Here is a 23,881-nt window from a genome sequence, read left to right as displayed (position 1 = left end):
GGTCTCATCTAATGCAGTGGATTTGGGGGTAGGGGTGGGGGTCACCCAGCAGGGTCTGGGAATTCCTCAGTATTGCTTCCTTGCTAAGAAGGCAAGACCCCCATCTAAATAAGGATCTTGATTTATTATCATCAGCCAAGTAGGTCAAAGGATTTGAGAATAAGCTGGGCTTGGCTGAATATGTCTGCAAGCTTTGCACCTGGGAGGTGGAAGTAGCAGCAGGAAGACCAGGTCTTCAAGACCAGTCTGCCCAGCCAGCTCAAAACCAGGCTGGGGTACATGAGACCCTGTCTCACACCCCCAACATAAGGAAAGCAGAAGAATGTAAGACTGTAAGAGCAAATATCTGTGACTTGTCTTGAGGAAGAGATTCCATTTTTGTGGCCTGCCTGGGGAGAAAAGCGAGCAGGGGAAAGGGGGCCTAACTTGGGCCCCCGGCCCTACCCTAGTCACGCTGGAAATCACCAGGGTAATGGGCAGTAAGGAGTCAGGAGCCACGGGTGAAAACCAAATATGTATTCTATCACAACCTATCAGAATATTTTGGGTGTAAATCACTTCCAGCTAACTAAAAGGTGTTTTTGGAAGCTCCACCCCCAACCTGTGTCCTGTGGCTCTCAGAAATCCAGTTCTTCCAACTCAAACGCCCACAGCAGCGTGGATCCATCCTTTCTTGGGAAAGGCAACCAGGCAAGTGGAAGAAACCCAGTGGCAAATGTGCGCCTGCTCTTGCAGACAGGTGGCAGGTCTCGTGCTGGCCAGGCCCAGCAGTGGAGCAGGCAAATGTTAAGCTGCCAACAAAGACCATGTCTTCACCTGACTTTCAAACACAGCCCCAGGAGGCTCAGATGAAGGTCAGTGTCTCTGCATCCCCAGCCTGGGAGGCAGAGTTGGATGGAGGGGTGAACGCTTTCTTGCCTTCAGCGAGAGCTTTAAAATGCTGCAAGAAAGGGAAGAGGACACCGTTTAGAATATGCTAGTTGCTATATTTTCACAAGGATGACCACTGTAAAACCCCTTTAGGCTGAACTGAGCAAGGTGGCACAGGCTTGTAATCCCAGTAGTTGGGAGGCTAAGGCAGGAAGATCACTGTGAGTTCAAAGCTAGCCTGGGCTATACCAAGATTTCCAGGTCAGCTTTGGCTATAGTGAAACATGTCCCAAAATATGTCCTTAGTCTACTTCCAAACTGATACATTGGGTTTATTTTTGAAAGAGACAGTAATGTACCCACCGCCTTCAAAACAACCCATTCTCTTTCCTTCCTGCTTGCATTCATGAGGCTGCTTGCTTCTGCCCGTGGCTCCTCACTAAGCTCCGTCTAAAGCCCATCCTCTCTTACTCCCCTACCCAGTCTTCTCAGCTGCTCACTTAGTCATGGGAAGGGCACTGAGACCCCAAATGAGAATACAATCCCAGCAAGGCCCTGGACAGGACAGCTTTGGTGACCCCGCTGCCTTTCTCACCTGGGAGTTCTTGAATTCTGAGTAGAGGGAAAAGAGCAGGTGCAGGGACTGAATCCGGCTCTTGTAGAAAGGAATGTCCAGGATAGCTGTAACAGAGAAGAGCTCACAGGGACAAGAGAAACACGCTCTGGAACTGGGAGCTCTTCTGTTTAGGATGCCACTCCCCTCCCAAATGGGACAGGATTGTTACTTTAGAGTTTACTATTCAGCCCCAACACCACCCTAGAGAGCTGCTAACAGTACAGCTGGCTTCCAGTGACACTGTAAACCAAGGCACTACTGTGCAGGGATCAGCAAGCCCTTCCAAAGGCCTACACCACAGAGACAGGGCTAGGAAGGATGGGGAGGAGCTCACCACAGATCATGTCAATGTACTCGGCCAGGCTGCAATCGATCTCAACTGTGGGCAGACTCACCTGGAAGCAACACAGGATGAACCACAGTCAAAAGGCTCAACTTTACAGTCAAAAGGGCCTGTAAGCCCAACACCTGGAAGACAACTCACAGAAAATTCTCTATGAGTTTCAGGATAGCCTGGTCTACATACTAAGTTTTAGGCCATCTATATCCACATTGTGAGACTATCAAAAGCAAGCAAACAAACCAAAAAAGGGACTGGAAGCTGGGCAGTGGTGGCATACATCTTTAGTCCCAGCACTTGGAAGGCAGGTGGATCTCTGTGTGTCTGAGACCAGCCTGGTCTACAAAGCGAGTTCCGGGATAGCCAGGGCTACATAGAGAAACCCTGTTTCGGAAAACCAAAAAATAAAAAAGGGACTAGAAAGATGGCTCAGCCATTAAGAACATATATTGCTCTTACAGAGGACCCAACCAGTGAGTAAAACATTAGCCTTGCAAACTCCATACCCTGAGTTCAATCCTCAAAGGTAAAAGGAGAGAGACCACCCCATAAAAGTTCCTTTGACCTCCACATGTACACCAGCATGTTTGCACTCCCCTCACAATTATAATTAATACTGTGAAAACAGCTACACTAGTGGGCATATTCTACAGATATGTAGTTGGATTCTACAGATCCAATGCAATCCCCATCAAAATCCTGGTGACCTTCTTCACAGAACCAGAGAAGACATTTCTAAAATTCATATGGAAACACAAAGACCACAGATAGTCAAAGTAGTCAAAGTAACATAAAAAGAACACAGCCAGAGGTATCACATTACCTTATCTCAAATTATACTGCAGAGCCATAGTGACATAGACGCACGATACCGCCATAAAACAAGACAGTGTAGACCAATGGAGCATGAAAGAGGACCTACAGACACACAGCTATGTACACCTAATTTCTGACAAAGCTGTAAGAAATGTGCACTGCAAGAAAACAGAGTAGACCCATATTTCTCACCCTGCACAAGTAGCAACCCAAATTCATTTCCTTGGAAGTAAAATTAATTTAATTGTAACTCACATCAGATAACACAAGCCAAGATATGGAATGATGAGCCTGACGCACTGATGGAATGCACACTGTGGGGAGAGATGGACCTGACGCACTGATGGAATGCACACTGTGGGGAGAGATGGACCTGACGCACTGATGGAATGCACACTGTGGGGAGAGATGAACCTGATGCACTGATGGAATGCACACTGTGGGGAGAGATGGACCTGACGCACTGATGGAATGCACACTGTGGGGAGAGATGGACCTGACGCACTGATGGAATGCACACTGTGGGGAGAGATGGACCTGACGCACTGATGGAATGCACACTGTGGGGAGAGATGGACCTGACGCACTGATGATGGGGTACACACTGACACAGCTACTTTAGATATCAGTGTGGAGGTTTCTTAAAACACTAAAAGGCAAACTCACTAAAACTCTCTGTGAGTTTGAGGCCAGCCTGGTCTACAGAGCGTGTTCTAGGATAGCCAGTGCTATACAGAGAAACCCTGTCTTGAAAAAAAAACAAACAAACCACTAAAAACAGAATGTCCATATATGTGACTCAGCTCTACCATTCCCGGGCACATGCCCAAAGGATGCCTACTACAGAGACATTCACTAATTCATGCTTATTGTTGCTTTTTCGTAATAACAAGGAAATGGTTCAGTCTAGATGTACATCAACAGATGAATGGATAATGAAAATGTGGTACCTATACACAATAGAATTTCATTTAGCCATAAAGAAAGATGAAATGAAATTTACAGGAAAATGGAAAGACAAATAACACATGTTCTCTCCTACGCGGCCTCTCACTTTTAATTTTTGTATATATGTATTCATGTGGGAGTAAGCATTGAAAGAGGCTAGGAAACGAGATAGGGCAGTTGAGAAGGGAAAAGTAAGGGTTTAAGGAAGAGTGGAAGGGTCACAGAACTCACACGATCTGTAAGTGGAAAGGAGTTCACTGGGAGGACAAAGTGATGGGAGAGAAGACATGGGGAAAGGATCAACTACAGGTAAGGATGTATGCACATGCCACAACGAAAGCTGGCAGTTTGTATGCTAGTGAAAAAATTAAAAATGAAGGAAAACTTGGTTCTGCTTGGGTGTGGTGGCTTATGCCTGTAATCCCAGTACTGAGGAGGCTGAAGCAGGAGTACCATGGGTTGGAGGTCAACCTTGGCTACATAGTTCCAATTGAGGATTCACAGTGAGACCCTGTCTCTAAAACAAACAATCAAAAAAATCAAAAACCAACCAAACAAAAAAAGTTTCCTAGATTTTTTTTTTCTCTTGCTACAAAAATTAGAGAGTACAGGGCACAGATTTAGCTCACTTCGTAAAGCACCTGGCTAATACGCAGGACGTCCTTGGCTCAATCCCCAGGAATAGATGATTAGTAGACAGGCTGGCAGGCAGACAGAAAATAGATGAAAGGATGGATGGATGGACAGATAAGATTTAAACATTTGGGCAATTTTAAATGAGACATTGGCGTCTTACACTAACATAAACAATACCTCTAGAAAAAGGGCACCTGAAGTAATAATGCAGGTGGTACGTGTTTATCAGAGCTGCCTGCTAGACAGAATGTCCCAGTAGCATTATTGCAATACATGGAACCTGGAAACTATGCAAATGCCCATCATCACAAAGTAAAGGACAGTATACTACTCATTTGTAAAAATGGATAAACAAGACATAGAACAACATGAATGACTCTCCCATCACACAGGGAAGAAGAGGGCATAACAATATGTTTAGAGGGCTGATGACAAGCCTAGCTCAGTGATAGAGCACTTGCCTACCATGCATGAGGTCCTAGGTTCAATCTCCAGTGCAGGGGATGGAAAGGGGAAGATGTATTTAGATGTAGAGAAAGTGTAAAAACGGGCCAGAGGTCACTCTGGAAGGGGAGAACAGAAGGGGTTTCTGGAAGGTTAGCAGTGTACAGTTTACTAACCTAATGTATTAGTTATATAATGTGTTGGCAAAATGATCAAGCTTTACAGTATATAGATATTTCTATCATGGGTTCCAGTTCCATTTAGAAGTCAGAATGCTAACACAGAAGAGAGAAAACACTGGGCCCTGGGTAGATGCCACACTTACTCCTATCCTTCCCACTCACCTTTCCCAAGAGTTCTTCAAACTCTGGGGACCACTCCTGCATCAGCGTGTCAATGTCAGGCATGGGCCTAAAAGTGGAGAAGTAAATATGAAGATGAATCATTGATCAATGACATCAGCTACCTCTAAACCAGTCCTCAACTGGGCACACCAGGGTTTCAGGAGACCTAGACTGGAAAACCAAATTAACCAGCCAGTTGGAAACAACACTGAGAACGCTCATCTTTGCATCTGCAATCTGTGCCAGTAACTGCCATCTTTCCTATTTCTAAATCAAATAAAGTACAGTGGAAGTGTATATTTTTTAAGGACCTCAGGTTGATCCAATTTACCCCCAGGTTTTGGCCTTTCTTAGGAGCAAAGGGTCACAGATAGTGACGGTTACTCTGAACTACAGTGGTGAAGTCATATCTCTGCCATGTGCTGTCATGCAGGAGGCAGAAACAGGAAGAAGACTGAGTTGAGGGCCAGCTATGAGCACACAGGGACCTGTAGCTATCATCACCTGGTGTAGTGCACAGTCGCAGGGGGCTTAGAACGGTGTAACTCAGAGATGCTCTCAATCCAGGTGTCAATGGCCTTGGGATTCTTTTCTGCATCTTCCAGGCTCTTTACTTTCATATGTTGCTAGAAAAATAAGGAGAACAGTGATACAGATGCATCATAATGAAACCATTATTTTGTATGGTAGCTGTATTGGTTATTTGGGTTTGTGTGTGTGCGTGTGTGGTGTTGTTTTATGTCAACTAGACACAAGCTGAAGTCATCTGAGAAAAGGGATCCGTAGTTGAGGAATCGCCTCCACTAACTTGGCCTGTGGGGATTTTCTTGGTTGATGACTGACGTGGGAGGACCCAGTCCCTACGCAGGTGGGCTTGGGTGTATAAGAAAGCAGGCTGAGCAAGACAGGAAGAACAAGCCAGCAAGCAGCACTCTTCCATGGTTCTGCTTCAGTTCCTGCCTCCAGGTTCCTGCCTTGACTTCCCTCGATGAATGGGCTGTAACATGGGACGTGTAAGTCAAATTAACCCTTTCCTTATTATTAGTCCCTTCCCAATTAATCTTTCCCCAAGTTGTTTTTGGTCATGGTGTTTCTCACAGCAGCAGAAAGTATATTAGAACAGTAATTTAAAACAGCTCATTGGAAAAGTGCTGTTTGCTGGGTCTGATAGCACATACGTTTAATCCCAGTACTTGGGAGGTAGAAATAGGTAGACCTGAGGCCATCCTGGTCTATAGTGAGTTCCAGGCCAGCCAAGGCTACATAGAGAGACCCTATCTCAAAAAGCCAAAAGAGAAGAAAAAGTACTGTTAGCTGAGCATAGTGATGTATACCTGGAAACTATAATCCCAGGACTTGGGAAGTAGAGGCAGGAAGATCTGGAGGCTAGCCAGATTTGAGGCTAGCCTGGGCTACCTGAGATCTTGTCTCAAATAGAAAAACAAACAAACAAACAAAGTAACGGTGGAACCATGGGAAGGATGCACAGTAAAAGGGAGCGCTGACCACAGTGAAATGCCATTTCACATCTGCTAGGATGGCTGGAATTGAAAGGGCCAATTCCTTAACTTAACAAGTATAAGTTAAGATTTAGAGAAATTTCAATTCTTATTCATTGCTGGTGAAACTGCTACCGATTCAGAAAACATCTGGCAGTTCTTCAAAATGATGACCAGCATAAGTAAATGGCAATGCAGTCCTCCTCCTCCACACATATCTAAGAAATTACACATATGCCATACAAAGACTTACACTTGAATATTCTAGCTGCATTATTAACAAAAGTGGTAACAACAGATAAGTCTAATAAAATGTGGCATAAACATAAAAAGAATATTACTTAGTTACAAGAGGAATGGAGTGGTCACTAGCGTTTAGGGAGAGAGAACAGCTATAGGGCTTCTTTCTGAGGACAAAACTTTGTAACTTAGCTAGGAAGGGCTCAGTGCTAGGACCCTGGCTAGCATAGAGAAACACTGTATATTGTATAACTCCATGAATGCACTGAAAGCCAGGGAACTGTCGAGTTTAAAAGGGTGACTCTTGGAGTTGGAGAGATGATTCAGGGGTTAGGAGTTGCTCTTAGAGAGGACCCAGGTTCAATTCCCAGCACCCACATGGCAGTTCACAACCATTTGTAGCTCCAACTCCAGGGGATCCAATGCTCTCTTCTGGCCCCCATGAGTACTGTATTGATAGGGGAGTTCAGCCAATCACATTCTGTTTGTGGGGCGTGTTGCCCTAAGGCAAAAGTTCACCTATAAACCTTGCGGGTGCAATTTCCCACCCTCTCTTTCTCCCTCTCGCTCCGGCCTGTATCGGCCTGTATCCAGCGTTCCAGACGGGTGGGATTCTATGTAAGTTTTTCCTTCTGTTTTATTAAAGCTGTATCTTTTGTAAGATAGCCTGGGGACCTTTCATTACTGATCGCACTGCGTCTTCACTGTATCCATGAGATGCATTGATACACATGCAAGCAAAACCCATATGCATAATCTTCAAATTAAAAAAAAAGTGTGTGTGTGTGTGTGTGTGTGTGTGTGACTTTTATGGTATGTAAACTATCTCAATAAAGCCATCACTAAAAACCCAGGATGGCCTGAAGCCGCACCCCCTTTTAATAGGCAGTGCTCAGTGTAGCCTCTGATCTAAATCCCGTGCTTTCCAGCTGGGCCCTGCCCTAGACCAGCAGCTCACCGTGATATTGTGCTGCTTGGAATTCTCTGTTAACCACAGTGAGAGCACAGTAGGGTCCGACTGCTTTGTAGATGGCTCGTCTAACACCAAGAGGCCAAGGTGGTCAGGCTTTCCGTCAGGACGCGGCACCTGGTTCAGAGAGAAGTTAGGAGCCCTGAGAGGAAATGGGAGACCCACAGCAGAGCCATGGCTCCTGTTTCCCATAAGCTGCTGGAAATGACTACTTCCGTAGCGGATTTCTAGTCGGGTTTCAACAGTAAGAAGCATGCCCTTCTATTATACTAGACTGACTCCTATCTAGAATGAGCCCACATGATGTATGGAGCATAAATATGGGGCTGAATTCATGGTCATTTAGGGGACAAACACATAACACTGTATCACATAACCCAGTGAGTGAGATCTGAGGAGTTAAGACTGCTAATGCAGTGCCAGGCGGTGGTGATGTACGCCTTTAATCCCAGCTCCTGGGAAGCAGAGACAGGTGGATCTCTCAGAGTTTGAAACCAGCCTGGTCTATGGAGCTAGTTCTAGAACAGTCAAGACTATGCAAAGAAACCCTGTCTTGAAAAAAAAAAAACTAAAACAACAACAACAACAACAAAAAGAACTCCAATGCAATGAAGACTATTATGGCAGTTACCTCTCACCAGAGAAATGAGAGGAACTAGAAGTAGGGAGCTGGAACAAACCCCAGGGGAATCATTTTTAGGATGTACCATCTCTACCTTTAAAAATGCATCAATATCCCCAACAGCTGGGATAAAATCAGGAATGAAAGGTTTCAGTTTGTGGTCCAGATCGATCAGCTGAGGAGTGTACCTACGAGAGACAGTTGAGGGAAGACGGAAGCAGTTAGAAAATGTCACTTTACTGGGCTAAAGAGTATCGGAGGAGCTTGGTGTTGCTCCGAACTAGAGTGGAACGGCTCGGGCAAGGCAGGCTTTTCTGTAAGGTCTTACCGGCTGATGTACTCAAAGAGCTCCTTGATCTCAGCTGAGACTGGCAGATGCTCATAGTCTGCAGGATCATAGGCCCTGGGGACGGAGACACAGGCAGGTCAAAGTGGCCCTCGAGGAGCACAGGTGGCAGAGTCCTGGCCAGCCCATGTGATTTACACCATAGAGATGTGACCCCGAACTTTCCTTCTACCCCTGCCTATTTTCCTGGGAGCTTACAAAGAAACTTTGCTACTGATTATAATTACCTCTAACTAAAGGAAAAAGCTGCAGAAAATCCACATGATTTCTCTATTTAATTTTATTTTTTTATGTACTTTTTATGGGTAGAAGTTGTCTGCCTGCATGCATGGCAGAAGAGGGCACCAGATAGTTGTCCACCATGTGGTTGCTGGGGATTGAACTCAGGTCCTCTGGAAGAGCAGCCAGCGCTCTTAACTGCTGAGCCATCTCTCCATCTCCAATTATTATTATTTTTTAATGTGTGTGGGTGTTTGCCAAGCATGTCTGAGCACCACGTTTATACCTTATACACAAGCAGGTCAGAAGACTGTGTCAGATTCCCTTGGACTGGAGCTACAGACATTTGTGAGGTGCCATGTGAATTCTGGGAATCTAATCCAGGTCCTCTGTAAGAGCAACCAGTACTCTTAACCACTGAGCCATCTCTAGGCCCCATAACATGATTTTTAAAAGTCTCTGAATGTTCCAGGTGGTGGTGGCACACACCTTTAATCCCAGCACCCTGGCAGAGGCAGGCGGATCTCTGTGAGTTTGAGGCCAGCCTGGTCTACAGAGCTAGTACCAGGACAGGCTCCAAAGCTACACAGAGAAACCATCTTGAAAAAAAAAAATCTTTGAAATTGTGTATGTGCTTGCATAATACATATATATATTTATATATGTGCTAGTACATGTGCACACACAAGCCATGTATACTGCAAAGTCCCAAAGAGGGCACTGGATCCCCTTGAACTGGAGTAACAGGTAGCTTTGAGTCAGTCGACAGAGGTGCTGGGAACCAAACTCAGGTTCTCTGGAAGAGCAGGAAGCATTCTTAACCACAGAGCCTTTGTTCCGGCGCTTTTTTGTACATTTTGTTTTGGCTGAGAAGGTAAAAGCTCCTGTGACCAAGCCTGAATAACTAAGTTCAATCCCTGCCCATATGGTTGAAGAGGAACCAACTCCCTTAAGCTGTCCTCCAAACTCCATATACACCCCCCACCTTTCACACACACACACACAACACACACACTAATAGTAATAATAATAATAATAATCTCTCAAAAGCCAGAAATGTAGACAATAAGAAACTGTAACTAACAAATGGCGGTCCATGCCTGTAATCCCAGCATTGAAGAGGCGCAGGTATAAGGCCAGCCTGAGCTACATAACAAACAACTTAAAACGCATATAGGAAAAGTTGTTTCTCTAGTGGCTTGTCACAGTTCTTCTCCACGTCTTCCTCATCTCTGGCACAGCCTCCTTCCAGAGCCAATGTTTCCCACATATACAGTACAGCACGGCTACACTTTAAAACTCAGCACATTTTGGCTGGGCAGTGGCAGTGCACACCTTTAATCCCAGCACTCAGGAGGCAGAGGCAGGTGGATCTCAGTGAGTTTGAGGTCAGTCTGATCTACAAAGCAAACAACTAGGGCTACACAGAGAAATCCTGTCTCCAAAACCCAAAACAAACAAATAAACAAAATAAACCAACACCTTTCTTAAAGACTTCTTTTTTTGTTTTGTTTTTAAGGATAATTTTCTTAGAATTGGAGAGAGAAACACCAGGGTGTAAGCTATGGATCCTGGCACCTGCCAGGAGGAGGGAAAGAGAAGGTCATGCCTTTTGAGGCCCAAGAAAGCAGACATACTCAAAATGAAGGTCAGCAAGAGGCTGCATCGGGGGTGTGGGGGTAGGGATGGGGGAGTGGGAGGGTAGGGATGTGGGGGTGTGGGGTAGGGATATGGGGGTATGGGGTAGGGATGGGGGAGTTTGGGTATAAGGATGGGGGAGTGTGGGTGTTAAAGATGGGGGAGTGTGGGGGTAGGGATGGGGGTTGTGGGGGTAGGAATGGGGGAGTGTGGGGGTAGAGATGGGGGTTGTGGGAGTAGGGATGGGGGAGTGTGGGGTAGGGATGTGGGGGTAGGGAGGTAGGGATGGGGGTGTGGGGTAGAGATGGGGGTGTGGGGGTGGGGGGATGGGGGTTGTGGGGGTAGGGATGGGGGAGTGTGGGAGTAGGGATGGGGGGCTTTGGGGGTAGGGAGGGGGGGATGTGGGGGTAGGGATGGGGGTTGTGGGAGTAGGGATGGGGGAGTGTGGGGGTAGAGATGGGGGTTGTGCAGGTAGGGATGGGGGGAGTGGGGGGATAGGGATGGGGTGGTGGGGGGTAGGGATGGGGGTTGTGAGGGTAGGGATGGGGGTGTCTTTAGACACCATGTGAGAAAGTAAGAAAGCCCAGCACAAGCAAGCCAGTAGACCAGAGACACAGGAAGGAGGTAAAGGAAAAGCTACTCTTTCTGGGATAGAGTTCAGACAATGGGCAGGTGTAATGCTACATGGCAAAAGCTCTGCAAATGACAGGGTCTCACTATGTAGACCAGGTTAGCCACAAATTTACATCAGTCCTCCTGCATCTGTCTTCTAAATGCTGGGATTACAGGCCTAAGCACTCTGCCTGGTTCAGAAACTAGCCTTTACTAATGCAGATAGTACCATATACTTTAAAAAAATAAACAACAACTTTTTTTTCTGTGTATAAGAGATTTGCCTACAAATATATCACATCAGAGGAGGCATTGGATCACTTGGAACTGGAGACACAGATGGCTGTGGACCACATAGGTGCTGAGAAGTGAATCTGGGTCCTCTGCAAGAGCAGCCAGTGCTCTTAACCTCTGAGCTATCTCTGTCATCCCCACCCCCTCCACATCATACACTTTCCTTGATTTTTGACACAGACAAGGTCTCTCTACAAATCCCTGGCTCTCTTGGAACTCACTATGTAGACCAGGCTGGCCTTCAACTCACAGAGACTCATAGCCTGCCTCTGCCTCCTAAGTGCCAGGATTAAAGGCGTGTACCATCACACTTGGCTGCAACATATACTTTCAACAAGTAAAAAAAAATTTTTTTTTGATTAGTTATTTCATCATTTAGTTCACTGGCTGTTTTATATACTTTAGTTTTTAATTAGTTTTTTTTTGTTGTTGTTAAACTTAGCTGTTTATTTTAAGGTGAAGCCTTGCTATGTTGCCCAGGTTGGCCTTAAACTCCTGAATTCAAGAGATCTTGCCTCAGCATTCCAGGTAGCTGAGGCTTCGGATATGTGCCATTACACTTGGCTAGTAATTGTATTTTATATGTCTGTTTTGCAGTTCTGGGGACGGAACCCAGGGCCTCACATACATAGGCAAATACATGCCCACGGAGCTATATTCCCAGCGTGAATGGATGACATTCCGAATGCATGTTGATTATAGCTTACAGGAGTGACTCATGACGCACTGTGAATGGGTTGTGTCAGTGAAAAATGGTTGTTGTTGCTGTTTACTTAGCGTCACCCAAGGACCTGGCCTCAGTGTGAGGCCCCTGATGCTCTTCCCTCCTGTCCAGAAAGGACCTCAGCCTAAGACGGAAATGCTTATGTGCATGTGGTTGACCCCACTAGACAGAAATGCTTTGGCATAAGCACAAGTGTACTTCTTTCCCAAGGCGGAGCTCCTGGGAGCTGAGGCCATGCTTTAGGTTAACCTGGTGTATTTTGCTGAGCCCACAGATGTTTCAGATAGTTTAGGCGACATCACAGCATCAGTTGAGGCAGTGGAGCCAGAAAGAAATGAAGACTCACAATGCCGGGCTCCTGCGATATGAGAAAGTCCTAAGTAGAGGATATCAAAAGCTGCTGCAATCCACTCCCAGATAAGTCCTTCCAACCGCCACCTTGAACAACCACAGGGCCCTCGGCACAGGCGCAGGGTCCGCCCTACCCTTCCAGAGGCGCGCCATGCTCGTCATCGTCGTCGTCGTCGTCAGAGTCGGTCTCGGATGAATCGTCGTCGTCATCATCATCGTTTTCACTGAAGGCCCGCTGAGGGGTCAGCTGTGAGGGCTTCTTCTTCTCCTGGGCAGGGCAGGCGGGAAACATTCATGTAAAGAGGAATTTAATTCCTGTGCCTGACTCGGCACTGTTCTCATAATGCCCGCAGACCTCTGCCACCTGGTCACTAGAAAGAAAGGCAGCACCATCCCCAGGGGCCTGAGAACCTTCTCCTGCTACGTAGAGCCCCACATTCTTCAACCATAATTCTCTACTAGAAACAGGGTACAAAGTCTACTCAGCTTATAGCTAGGAGCCTATTACTTGATCTTGGGAGCTATGCATAAAATTTACCCAAAAGCCTCATACCCCAAATTTAGGAAGAGGGGGTGGGGCTGGAGAGATGGCTCAGAAAAAAGAGCACCCAAATTCCATTCCCAGAACCCATGCCAGGAGTCTGGAACCTGAGGGCACCTGCACACACACACACACATGCACACACTCACATGCTCACACTCTCCCACCCCCCCAACTCCCATACCCACACGCCCCCCACTCACAAACTCACATTCATATGTTCATATGCCCACACTCCCCTACACACACACATTCACATGCCTACACTCCCCCCCCACATACTCACATGCCCATACTCCCCCACACACCCCTCTGCACACACACTCACAAACCCACACTCCCTCCGCACACTCACATTCATACATAATTCAGGGTAAAAAAAAAAATCACAGAAGGGGGAAGAGAAAGCTCAGTGACAAAGAACACATACTGCTCTCACAGTAAACAAGACTTTAGCTCCCAACACCTATAAAAGGCAGCTCACAATCCCCCTTCCGTCACGCCAGCTCAAGGGGATCTGATCTCATCTGGCCTACATGGGTACCTGTACTTATGTGCACAGACACACAACATACTTAAAAAGATAAAATAAATACTTGAAAAGGGTAACAGCTTCAGATTATTTAGGGAGTAGGAAAAGATGAAGTGGAGGAGACAAACTTTATGGGCTCAAGGTACTCATAAAGATCACAGAGAGGGCTGGAGCACTGGCTGCTCTTTCAGAGGTCCTGAGTTCAATTCCCAGCAACCATATGGTGGCTCATAGCCATCTATAATGAGATCTGGTGCCCTCTTCTGGCCTGCAGGTAGGCATACATGCAGAATACTGTATACATGATAAATAAGTAACATCTTTTTTTAAAAAAAAAAAAAAGTCACAGAGAAACCTAGCGTCTGGGCTGGAGACATGGCTCAGTGGTTAAGAGCATTGCCTGCTCTTCCAAAGGTCCTGAGTTCAATTCCCGGCAACCACATGGTGGCTCACAACCATCTGTAATGAGGTCAGGTGCCCTCTTCTGGCCTGCAGACATACACACAGACAGAATATTGTATACATAATAAATAAATAAATATTTTTTAAAAAAAAGAAACCTAGCATCTAATTTGTAAAAATGTTTGGAGTAAGGGCTGGAAAATATCATATGAATAAAGTAGATGCTCAACCCCGAGCCTGGATTCTCATAAGCAGCTCTGAGAGTAGGGCTTCCCGTTATTTGCTCAGTGAAACCTCCTTCATGGTGTATCTGGTTTGTCCACAGGCCCCTTCCCCTGTGAGTGAGTGTAATGACTACACATTCTAGTTCAACACGAGCGGCTCCTGTGTTCTCAGCATTATAGCCTAAGTTTCTGTGGTTTCTTTTTTTTTTTTTTCCATCATTATCGTTGCCAGGTTTTTTTGTTTTGTTTTGGCTTTTGGTTTACAAGACAGAGTTTCATTGTGTAGCCCTGACTAGCCGTCCTAGAACTTGCTCTGTAGACCAGGTTGGCCTTGAACTCAAGAGATCCACTTGTTTCTCTCTCCTGTGTGTACTAAACTGGAAAGATAAACCAGCCTTGACCACCTACTACACGAAGTTTAAAAGAAGATAGTGTGGCTTCACCAACTGTGGAGAGCAACCTAGGAAAAGGGCCCACTTTTCCTGATTGCTTCTCCAGAGTCAAGCTTTGAAGCCCCCTGATACATTGTCAGATGGCTTTCTATCCCATAGACAAATGCCTATCTGTGTATAAGAAAATAAAACAATGCACTAGTCAGAGTGGGACCTGAAAACCCTTCTAATATTTTAGTGTATTCAATCTGTATCACTTCAGCTTCTTGCACTACTATAAATATTCTTCATATAAATTTCCAAGTTGTTTTGTTCTTTTTAAATCTACTTTATGTGCATAGGTGTTTTGCTTACATGTATGTCTGTGTACAACATGCGTATTTGGTCCCAGTGGAGGACAGATGTTGCAGTCTCCTGGGACTGGAATTACAGACAGCCATGCAGATGCTGGGAACTGAACCTGGGTTCTTTGGAAGAGCAGTTAGTGCTCTTAACTACTGAGCCATCTCTTCAGCCTATTTGTTTGTTTTATGGTGCTAGGGATTAAAGCCAGGACCTTAGGTATGCTAGGCAAGAGTCAATCTCCAGTCACCAGTGCCACTGTTCAAAGAACAAAAAAAAGTGAGGTGTTTTGTTGTTGTTTATGAGACAGAGTCCTTCTGTAATCCAGTGTGCGCTGGAACTCACTATGTAGTCCAGGCTGACCTTAAATTCTTGATCCTTCTGCCTCAGCCTCCCTAGTGTTGGGATTATAGACATGTGCCACAACAGCCAAGGACAAATGAGACATGAGCAATGGGCCATAGGGGAAGCTGAGCATACAAGGGCTATGCGGGGCACAGGTGCCACTCCTGACTGGCTAGACTACGGAGTCCCCAGCCTTTCCTCAGCAACAGGTGGCTCTGCTAGAGGATAAGAGCTGAGGACATCTGCGTCTTACGACATCGACGTTTCACAGAATGCTGGCATCACCACAGCTGCTGGGAAGATAATCATGCCTGGGCCAGTAACTCCAAACTTGCTTAGTGCATGAATTCCCTAGACTGCTTGTCAAAAATATAAAGTTCCTGCCAGGCAGTGGTGGTGCAGACCTTTAAATTCAGCACTTGGGAGGAAGAGGCAGGGGGATCTCTGAGTTAGAGGCCAGCCTAGTCTACAGAGTGAGTTCCAAACAGCCAGGGCTACACAGAGAAACCCTGTCTCCAAAAAACAAACAAACAAATTATATACATACACACACACACACAAGTTCTAAGGTAGTACCGCTGAGATTCTGGAAGGGAATTAGGAATCTGTATTTTTATGTTTCACTATTTTATTATATATGTATGGGTGTTTGCCTGTAGGTATGTCAATGTACAACCTTCATGTCTGTTGCCCAGAGTGGCCAGAGAGAGCATAGATTTCCTGGAACTAGAGTTACAGAAGGTTATGAGCTGCTATCTGGGGGCAGGGACTCTTTCTCTAAGAGCAACCAGTGCTCTTAGCCACTGGGACATTTACATTTCTCTAGTCAAGAAATGAACACACACACATTCTTGTTTTGTTTTGAGAGAGTTTCTCTGTGTAGCCCTGGCTGTCCTGGAACTTGCTCTGTAGACCAGGCTGGCCTCAAACTCACAGAGAGATCCGCCTGCCTCAGCCTCCCAGTGCTGGGATTAAAGGCGTGTGCCACCACCGCCCAGCTGGAATCTGTATTCTTTTTTTAAATATTTATTTATTTACTTATTATGTATACAATATTCTGTCTGTGTGTATGCCTGCAGACCAGAAGAGGGCACCAGACCTCATTACAGATGGTCGTGAGCCACCATGTGGTTGATGGGAATTGAACTCAGGATCTTTGGAAGAGCAGGCAATGCTCTTAACTGCTGAGCCATCTCTTCAGCCCTGGAATCTGTATTTTTAAGAGCAAGTATCCTAGTTGATTTTTATAATCAATAAGCTCTGAAACACGGTCCCATTTTAGATGAAACTCCCTGCCAGCTGTAGGAACTGGAGAGATTGCTCAGCCAGCAGTTAAGAGCACTGACTGCTCTTCCAGAGGACCCGGGTTCAATTCCCAGCACCCACATGGCAGCTCATAGCTGTCTGTTAACTCCAGTTCCAGGGTTTCTGACATCATCATACAGACATATATAAATAGCTAGATGTAGTGATAGTCTGTGTGAGGGATGGGCTCATCAGTAAATGTGAAGGCATGAGGTCAATGCTCGGGGAATGTCTCCTGCTGACTCGGTGTCAATTCACACCAACCGCACCAAGCCCAAACCCTGAAGACACTGTCGACTGACTATACTGCACCTTGTCGTTTTCCTCTTCGTACTCATCGCTGCTGTTGTCAGCCATAGTCTCCTTAGGAAGACCTGCAGAAACCAGGGGGCCTAGGGAGAAGAGTTTTTCATTAGTTAGTGTTTAAATGATTGTTTCTTCTCTCTCTTTTTCTTTCTGCTTTATTTTTTATTTTGTCAAGACAGGGTTTCTCTGTGTAGCCCTAGCTGTCCTAGAACTCACTGTAGACCAGGCTGTCCTCAAACTCAGAGATCCACCTATATCTGCCTCCCAAGTACTGCGATAAAAGACATGAACCGTGGGGTCTGGAGAGATGGCTCAGAGATTAAGAACACTGCCTGCTCTTCCAGAGGTCCCGAATTCAATTTCCAGTAACCACTTGGTGGCTCACAGCCATCTGTAATGAGATCTGGTGCCCTTTTCTGGCCTGCAGGAATACATGCAGGCAGAACACTGTATACATAATAAATAAATCTTAAATAAAGAGAAAAAAGGGCTGGAGAGATGGCTCAGTGGTTAAAAGCACCGCCTGCTCTTCCAAAGGTCCTGAGTTCAATTCCCAGCAACCACATGGCGGCTCACAACCATCTGTAATGAGATCTGGTGCCCTCTTCTGGCCTGCAGGTAGAGTACTGAGAATACTGTATACATAATAAATAAATCTTTTAAAAAAAATAAAGAGAAAAAAGTATAATCAGATGTAAGCGTAACCAGCATAAAAGCATGTTAAATGAATTCTAAGTCAAATACATGCAGATTAACATTTTTTTGACTTATTAAATTACCCAGCTGAAAATAAGTCCACAGCTGGCAAGAGCTACATTTGTTCAAGTCACTGGGCATGGTAGTTTACAGTACTCGGGAGACTAAGACAGAGGGTATCTCAAATCCAAGGCCGGCCTGCGGGCATAATGAGTACCGGGTTAGCCTAGGCTCCACTACATAAAACCCTATTTTGAAATAAACACATAAAATCCAAACATGATGGAGTAAAAAAAAAAACCTAGTGACTTAAGTAATACTCAACATGCTCACTTCTGCAGCACATACACTAAAATTTAGCCAGGCATGGTGGCACACACCTTCAATCCCAGCACTCAGGAAGCAAAGGTAGGCAGATGTCTGAGGTCAAGACCAGCCTGGTCTACAGAGCGAGTTCCAGGACGGCCAGGGTTGTTACACAGAGAAACCCTGTCTTGAAAAGCAAAAAAAAAAAAAGATATAAGCTCTCACAAACTCCAATCCCCAGAAACTATAAGCCTCAAATAAACTCTTCTATAAGTTGTCTCCACCATGTTGTCTTGTTATAGCAACAGAAAGTAACTAAGACAGTGGTGACAGTTATCACATAACGTAAAGCCATGTAACTTTGCAAAAAAAGTGGCTAAAATAGTATTCTATACCATGTACATTTTACCACAATAAACACTGAGCTGGGGATCACACTTTTTGTTTATTTTGGTAAAATATACATAGGTGTGATCCCAACTCTGGACTCAAACCTGAGCAAGCCTAGTGATTCCTTAATGACAGTCTATCTTTCAGTGGTGCCAGGTCTCTCTATTCACGCCACAGTCCAAACCGTTAGCATCTCAACCCAGCCACTACTACGGTGCCTCCCTCACTGCCTCGTTTCCATTTGTGAACCCTCCAATAAACTCTACTCAGAACAACAACCCAGCATTCTGCTTGTGACGCCTCTTACCTCCTTCCTGATCAGACCACACAAACCCCCTCCCCCGCTTGTCATGCACTGCTCTTTCCTCGTGAGCCTTCCCTGGCCACAAACCGCTCTCACCCATCACCATTCCATAGCAGCCAACAATCTGCCTACATCAGTGCATACATGATATCTGTAATAATGACTGCCAGTGAGTTAGCTCGTCTTCTAAAATTACAAGCAGCAGGACGGCAGAGACATGTCTTTTGTTTGCCACTGTATGACCCAGCGCGAACATGGCACATAGCAAGCATTCAAAAATGTTAGGTGAGCAGGGTGGTGGCGCATACCTTCTTTTTCTCAGCAGTGGAGAGGCAGAGGCAGGCAGATCTGAGTTGGAGGTAGGTGAATAAATGGATGGCGTCAAGACCTCTGATAACACTGTTGCAATGATGGTTGGGGCGGCAGGTAAAGGGCGGGCTACGGCACATCTTAATGAGTTAAAGACAAAACATAGCAGTAAACGGGCTGGAGAGAAGACTCCATGATTAAGAGCACTGAGTGATCTTCCATAAGGACCAGAGTTCAATTCCCAGCACCCACACGGCAGCTCAGAACCATTTGTAACGCCAGTTCAAGGGGATCCAATGCCCTCTTCTAGCCTCCGAGAGCACCAGGCATGCAGGTGGTACACAGATAAGCATGCAGGCAAAAAAAAAAAAAATAAAAAAAAAAAAACAGAGAAAAAAACCCATCCATACACATAAAATTTTTTAAATAATAATTAAAGCAAAACAAAACACAGTGAACCTGGGGTAGAATCGACACAGAGAGGTAACATGGAGCAAACAGTGATAGAGGATAGAGCTTGCACTGGAAAATGCTGCAATCCGAGGAACTGATATTTTCCCTCAAGTAGTGAGAAAACGAAATCAGCAGCAAGTGCTTGACTCTCAGAGTTAACGCTTGCCACACAACCTAGGAGCTTACTGAATACAAACATGAACGCAATCTGTGTTAGAGTTTTGAAATCCACCTCCCTTCTTGTCTCTCTTTTCTTCTTCTCTTACCTTGATGTCCTGGGGTTGGAGTGCTACTACTGGCGACCTCTTCTGAGTCGTTAATCTCTAGACGCTCATCGTAAGTCTGGTTTTCAACGATTTTGGTCTAAGCAAAAGGAGGTATGTTACATAGATAGCTCCTACCCTGAGATATACATTCAGGGCTCCGCGAAGAGATGCATTCACCCCCCCCACACACACACACACGCCAAAACTTTCCCCAAAGGAAAACTTCCTGACTCCAGAGCAAGCAGCTAACCAGCTTCAGCTATTATTTAGCTAGTTAGCACTGGCTTGAGTCGAGAGAACTGCGGAAGAAAAAAGACATCCAATCTTTTCCAGGAGCAAACCAAAAGCTGCATATAAGATGCACTCAAGGGAAGTACAGCATGCATAGGTAGACTGAGATCGTCTCAGGTTTGGTCAGTTTTCCCACAGCTATTAAGGCTTCTGGCGGGGGAAGGGGGTGTATAAAAACGGGACTGGACTATAGAGGTGCTGAGGTGCTAGAGTGCAGACAGGGTTCAGACACTGGGTCACCTCTGGGTCGAAAAGAGAAGGATGGTCCTCAGAGAAGGACGACTGCCGTCTCGGGCCCCGTCTACTAATCCCCAAAGCATCGCCTCTATCACTTCCATCCGTTTTGAAGACAGGATCTCATTGATTTGTCCAAGAGACAAGGATCCAGGGTAGTTGGTTGGGCGCAGAGAGCAGAAAAACGGCGGTGGGGGTGGGGGGCGGGTGTCTCCTGGCGTGAGCACCAATTACCTGTAGCCCCTCTGGATCCGTTTCCTCTATTTGGAAAGAACCCCAGCCTAGGACTGGGGTCTCACTCTCCGGCCCGGCCACTTCAGGGATCCCTAAGTGCAGTAACCCCTGTCGTCAGTCTCTAGGCAAAAAGATAAATAAAATAACACAGAGCGAGACCGAGAAAGAAAAATCGCGAGACCTTTTGCACCGCCCATCCACCCCAGCCCCACCCCTCCGCCGGTGACGGGACGCGGCACTGGGAAAGAGCGGCCCGCCGCTCTAGACGACCAAGCAGCCGACTTGTCTATGGTTTCCACAACTGAGTCGATTGTGGCATCTAGTGGCCAAAAGTGGTAGGGCAGGCTGTTGGTTTTCTTTCAACTGGAAATTGTCATCTCAAAGACAAGGCTCATTTGGCATGCAGTTGCTCCCAGATAAACCTAATCAGAATATAGTTAGACACTCTTCAGGGAAAAGTCCAAGCATGTTTAAAAGTCCTTTTATAGCAATTCTATGATATGCTAGACTTTTCCCTTACGGCGTCCTGTGTCACATGGGCATTCTTTATTTTTCCTTTAGCTGAGATTAGGATTTAACTGTTTCCTCTGCTTCTATTTCTAAACAAAACTACTAGCCAGGCAAAGTGCCCGTAATCCCAGCACTTGGGAGGGGGAGGCAGGAGGAGTAGAAGTTCCGGGTCAGCTTCAAACTTGGTGAGTTTGAAGCCAGTCTGGGATACTGTGTTCTTGTCTCAAAACAATAAAATACTGTGATTAAAAAGTAAAAATAGCTGGATGGTGGTGGCGCATGCCTTTAACCCCAGCACTCAGGAGGCAGAGGCAGGTAGATTTCTGTGAGTTCGAGGCCAGCCTGGTCTAAAAGAACTAGTTCCAGGACAGGCTCCGAAACCACAGAGAAACCCTGTCTCGAAAAAAATAAATAAAATAAAAACACTTCATTTTGCTTTGCTGAGCGGTGGTATAATCCCAGCACTGGGAAGGCAGAGGCAGAGGAGGGTGAATTTCTGAGTTCGAGGCTAGCCTGAACTACAAAACCCAGAATAACCAGGGTTGCACACAGAGAAAGTCTCCCTCAGAGATCTCAAAAAACAAAACAAAAAAAACAGAAGCCCAACAACAAAAAAAAAAAAAAAAAGAGAGAGAGAGGATCAGGAGGAGAAAGAAAGAAAAACAACGATCTTCAGAACTGCCCATACCTGTAATCCCAATTCAGGAAATTGAAACAGGAGTACCTCCATGTTAGGGTTAGCCTGGGCCACACAGGGAAACTTTGTCTAAACAAATAAAAAGAAAACTGGGGGGGGGGTAAGAAAATAAAATACACTTCTTTAAAATAAGATTGCTAGATTGCTACTTAAGAATTGCACAGATTTATGGGGCATTGTGTGTTGTTTCCAAACACGAGTACATTGAAGAATATTCAATTTGCATATCATTTCTAGTTCTTCAACCATTGTTTTTCCTGTTTGAGACAAGGGTTCACGATGCAACTCTGGCTGGTTTAGAGCTAACTATATAGAGGAGGCTGGCCTCAAACCCATAGTCCCCCTTCCACTTCTCCAGTGCTACTGGTACAAGTGTGTGCCACCGACAGCCCTCATTGCTTTCTTTTTTCTTTCAGTTTGTTTTTTATATAATTTTAAGTGCATCAGTGTTTGCATTGGTGTTTTTAATATAATTTTATGTGCATTGGTGTTTTGTTTGCATGTAAGTTTGTGTGAGGGCGCAGTTGTCAGCTGCCATGTGGGTGCTGGGGATTGAACCTGGGTACTTTGGAGAGCTGCTGGTACTCTTAACCGCTGAGCCATATTTCCAGCCCATTTTTTGTTTTAGTTGTTTTGTTTTGTTTTTGTTTTTTTTTTTAGCTTCATTTTATGTGCATTGGTGTGAGGGTGTCAGATTCCCTGGAACTGGAATTACAGACAGGTGTGAGCTGCCATGTGGGTGCTGGGAATTGAACCGGGTCCTCTGGAAGAGCAGTCAGTGCTCTTAATCACTGAGCCATCTCTCCAGCCCCTTTGTTTTGTTTTGAAGACAGGGTTTCTTCTTGTAGCTCTGACTGTCCTGGGACTGACTCTGTAGACCAGGCTGGTCTAGAAGTCAGAGATCTGCCTGCCAGTGCCTCCCCATAGCCAGTTCTCATTCTTTGTGGTTATATATATATATATATATATATATATATATATATATATATATATATATATATATCATGGTCCTTCCTTCTAACCTTTTCATAAATACATACTAAACTATGTTGTGTTTTTATGGTCAACTTTTCTGTACAACAGAACAGCGAATCATATTTTCTTTTCTTTTCTTTTTTTACTTTTATCTTTTATTTATGAAGTGATTTTCTAATTTAAAAAACATTTATTTACTTTTATGTGTATGGGTATGAATGTATGTTTATGTACCATCTGCATGTCTGGTACCCTCAGAGTCAAGAAAAGGGCATCAGTTCTCTTGGAACTGGAATTATGGAAGGTTGTGAACTGCCGTGTGGGTGTTAGGAATTGAATCCCAGACCTCTGGAAAAGCAGCCAGTGCTCTTAACCACTGAGCCATCTCTCCAGCTTGGACTTTAAACTCTTTATTCTCCTGCCTCCACCTCCCAAGTGCTGAGATCACAAGTGTGTGCCATCATGTCTGGCTTTGTGTTTGATTTTTTTTTTAATTTTACGGAATGTTCCAGGAGTGGTGGTGCACACCTTTATTCCCAGTACTCAGTAGGCAGAGGCAGGCAAACCTCTGAGTTCAGGGCCAGCCTGGTTTAAAGAAAGGGTTCCAGGACAGCCAGGGCTACACAGAGAAACCCTGTCTAGTTCTAGTTCTCTAGTTCCATTCATTTTGTTTGTTGCAGATGACTTATCTCTTGTGTGTGTCTGTGTGTGTGTGTGTCTGTGTGTGTGTTTGTGTGTGTATGTCCATGTGTCTGTGTGTGTACATAATATTTTATTCTATTCATTCAGTTAATGGACACAGGTTGATTCTATTCTTTAGCTACTAACTAGCACACACCTCTTTTACTACTTAAAGTTAAAAATGGGATTCCCTGTAATCTTAACACTTAGTATGTGAAGGCAGGCAATAGATTTTGTGAGCTCAAGGCCAGCCTCATCTACACAGTGAGTTCTAGCCAGGTATATGAAGTGAAACTGTCTTCAAAAAATTGTTTTTGGTGGAATTGCAATGTTTTTTTGTTTTATTTTTATGACATATTAGTTAGTTAGTGTCCATATTAATAAGTCCATATTAATAAGTACATACTGTTTTTTTTTAAGATTTATTTATTTAGTAGACAGTGTTCTGCCTGCATGTCTGTCTGCAGGCCAGAAGAGGGCACCAGATCTCATTATGAATGATTGTGAGCCACCATATAGTGGGGAATTGAACTCATGATCTCTGGGAGCGCAACCTGTGCTCTTAACCGTCTAGCCATCTCTCCAGCCCAATAAGTACATATTGTTGAAAATTACTG

The 23,881-nt window shown here is 45.1% G+C and overlaps 1 protein-coding gene across 3 annotated transcripts; it reads right to left on the bottom strand.

Moving 5' to 3' along the window:
• Positions 1 to 501: 501 nt before the first annotated feature.
• On the bottom strand, positions 502 to 20,592 carry Ift46 (intraflagellar transport 46). 3 transcript variants are annotated; one of them, XM_087905602.1, is made up of 13 exons: positions 20,402 to 20,586; positions 19,643 to 19,739; positions 17,995 to 18,107; positions 16,925 to 17,004; positions 12,664 to 12,797; positions 8,674 to 8,748; positions 8,440 to 8,533; positions 7,712 to 7,840; positions 5,519 to 5,640; positions 5,015 to 5,081; positions 1,821 to 1,881; positions 1,466 to 1,551; positions 502 to 940 (listed from the first exon to the last, which is right to left on the bottom strand). In XM_087905602.1, exons 4-13 carry the CDS (start codon positions 16,967 to 16,969, stop codon positions 845 to 847), a joined length of 909 nt encoding a protein of 302 aa, XP_087761728.1. In that variant the 5' UTR covers positions 16,970 to 17,004; positions 17,995 to 18,107; positions 19,643 to 19,739; positions 20,402 to 20,586; the 3' UTR covers positions 502 to 844. The 3 variants fall into 3 exon arrangements, 2 of the variants coding, with proteins under 2 accessions (XP_087761728.1, XP_048273118.1); XM_048417161.3 differs by lacking the exon at positions 17,995 to 18,107; XR_015001617.2 differs by lacking the exon at positions 17,995 to 18,107 and having other exon boundaries at positions 887 to 940; positions 1,821 to 1,954; positions 20,402 to 20,592.
• Positions 20,593 to 23,881: the final 3,289 nt, after the last annotated feature.

Source organism: Myodes glareolus, chromosome 4 (genome assembly GCF_982192425.1).
Source record: "Myodes glareolus chromosome 4, mMyoGla1.1, whole genome shotgun sequence".
Taxonomy (NCBI): Eukaryota; Metazoa; Chordata; class Mammalia; order Rodentia; family Cricetidae; genus Myodes; species Myodes glareolus.
This window is presented reverse-complemented; position numbering and strand designations above follow the sequence as displayed.

Excerpts from the sequence above, each read along its gene's own strand:
- Ift46 (XM_087905602.1), bottom strand. The coding sequence starts at position 16,969 with ATGGCTGACAACAGCAGCGATGAGTACGAAGAGGAAAACGACAAG. Across the intron at positions 12,798-16,924 it reads ACGAAGAGGAAAACGACAAG|GAGAAGAAGAAGCCCTCACA; the intron begins GTGCAGTATAGT and ends TGCCCTGCCCAG. Across the intron at positions 941-1,465 it reads CAGAATTCAAGAACTCCCAG|CATTTTAAAGCTCTCGCTGA; the intron begins GTGAGAAAGGCA and ends CCTTTCTTGCAG.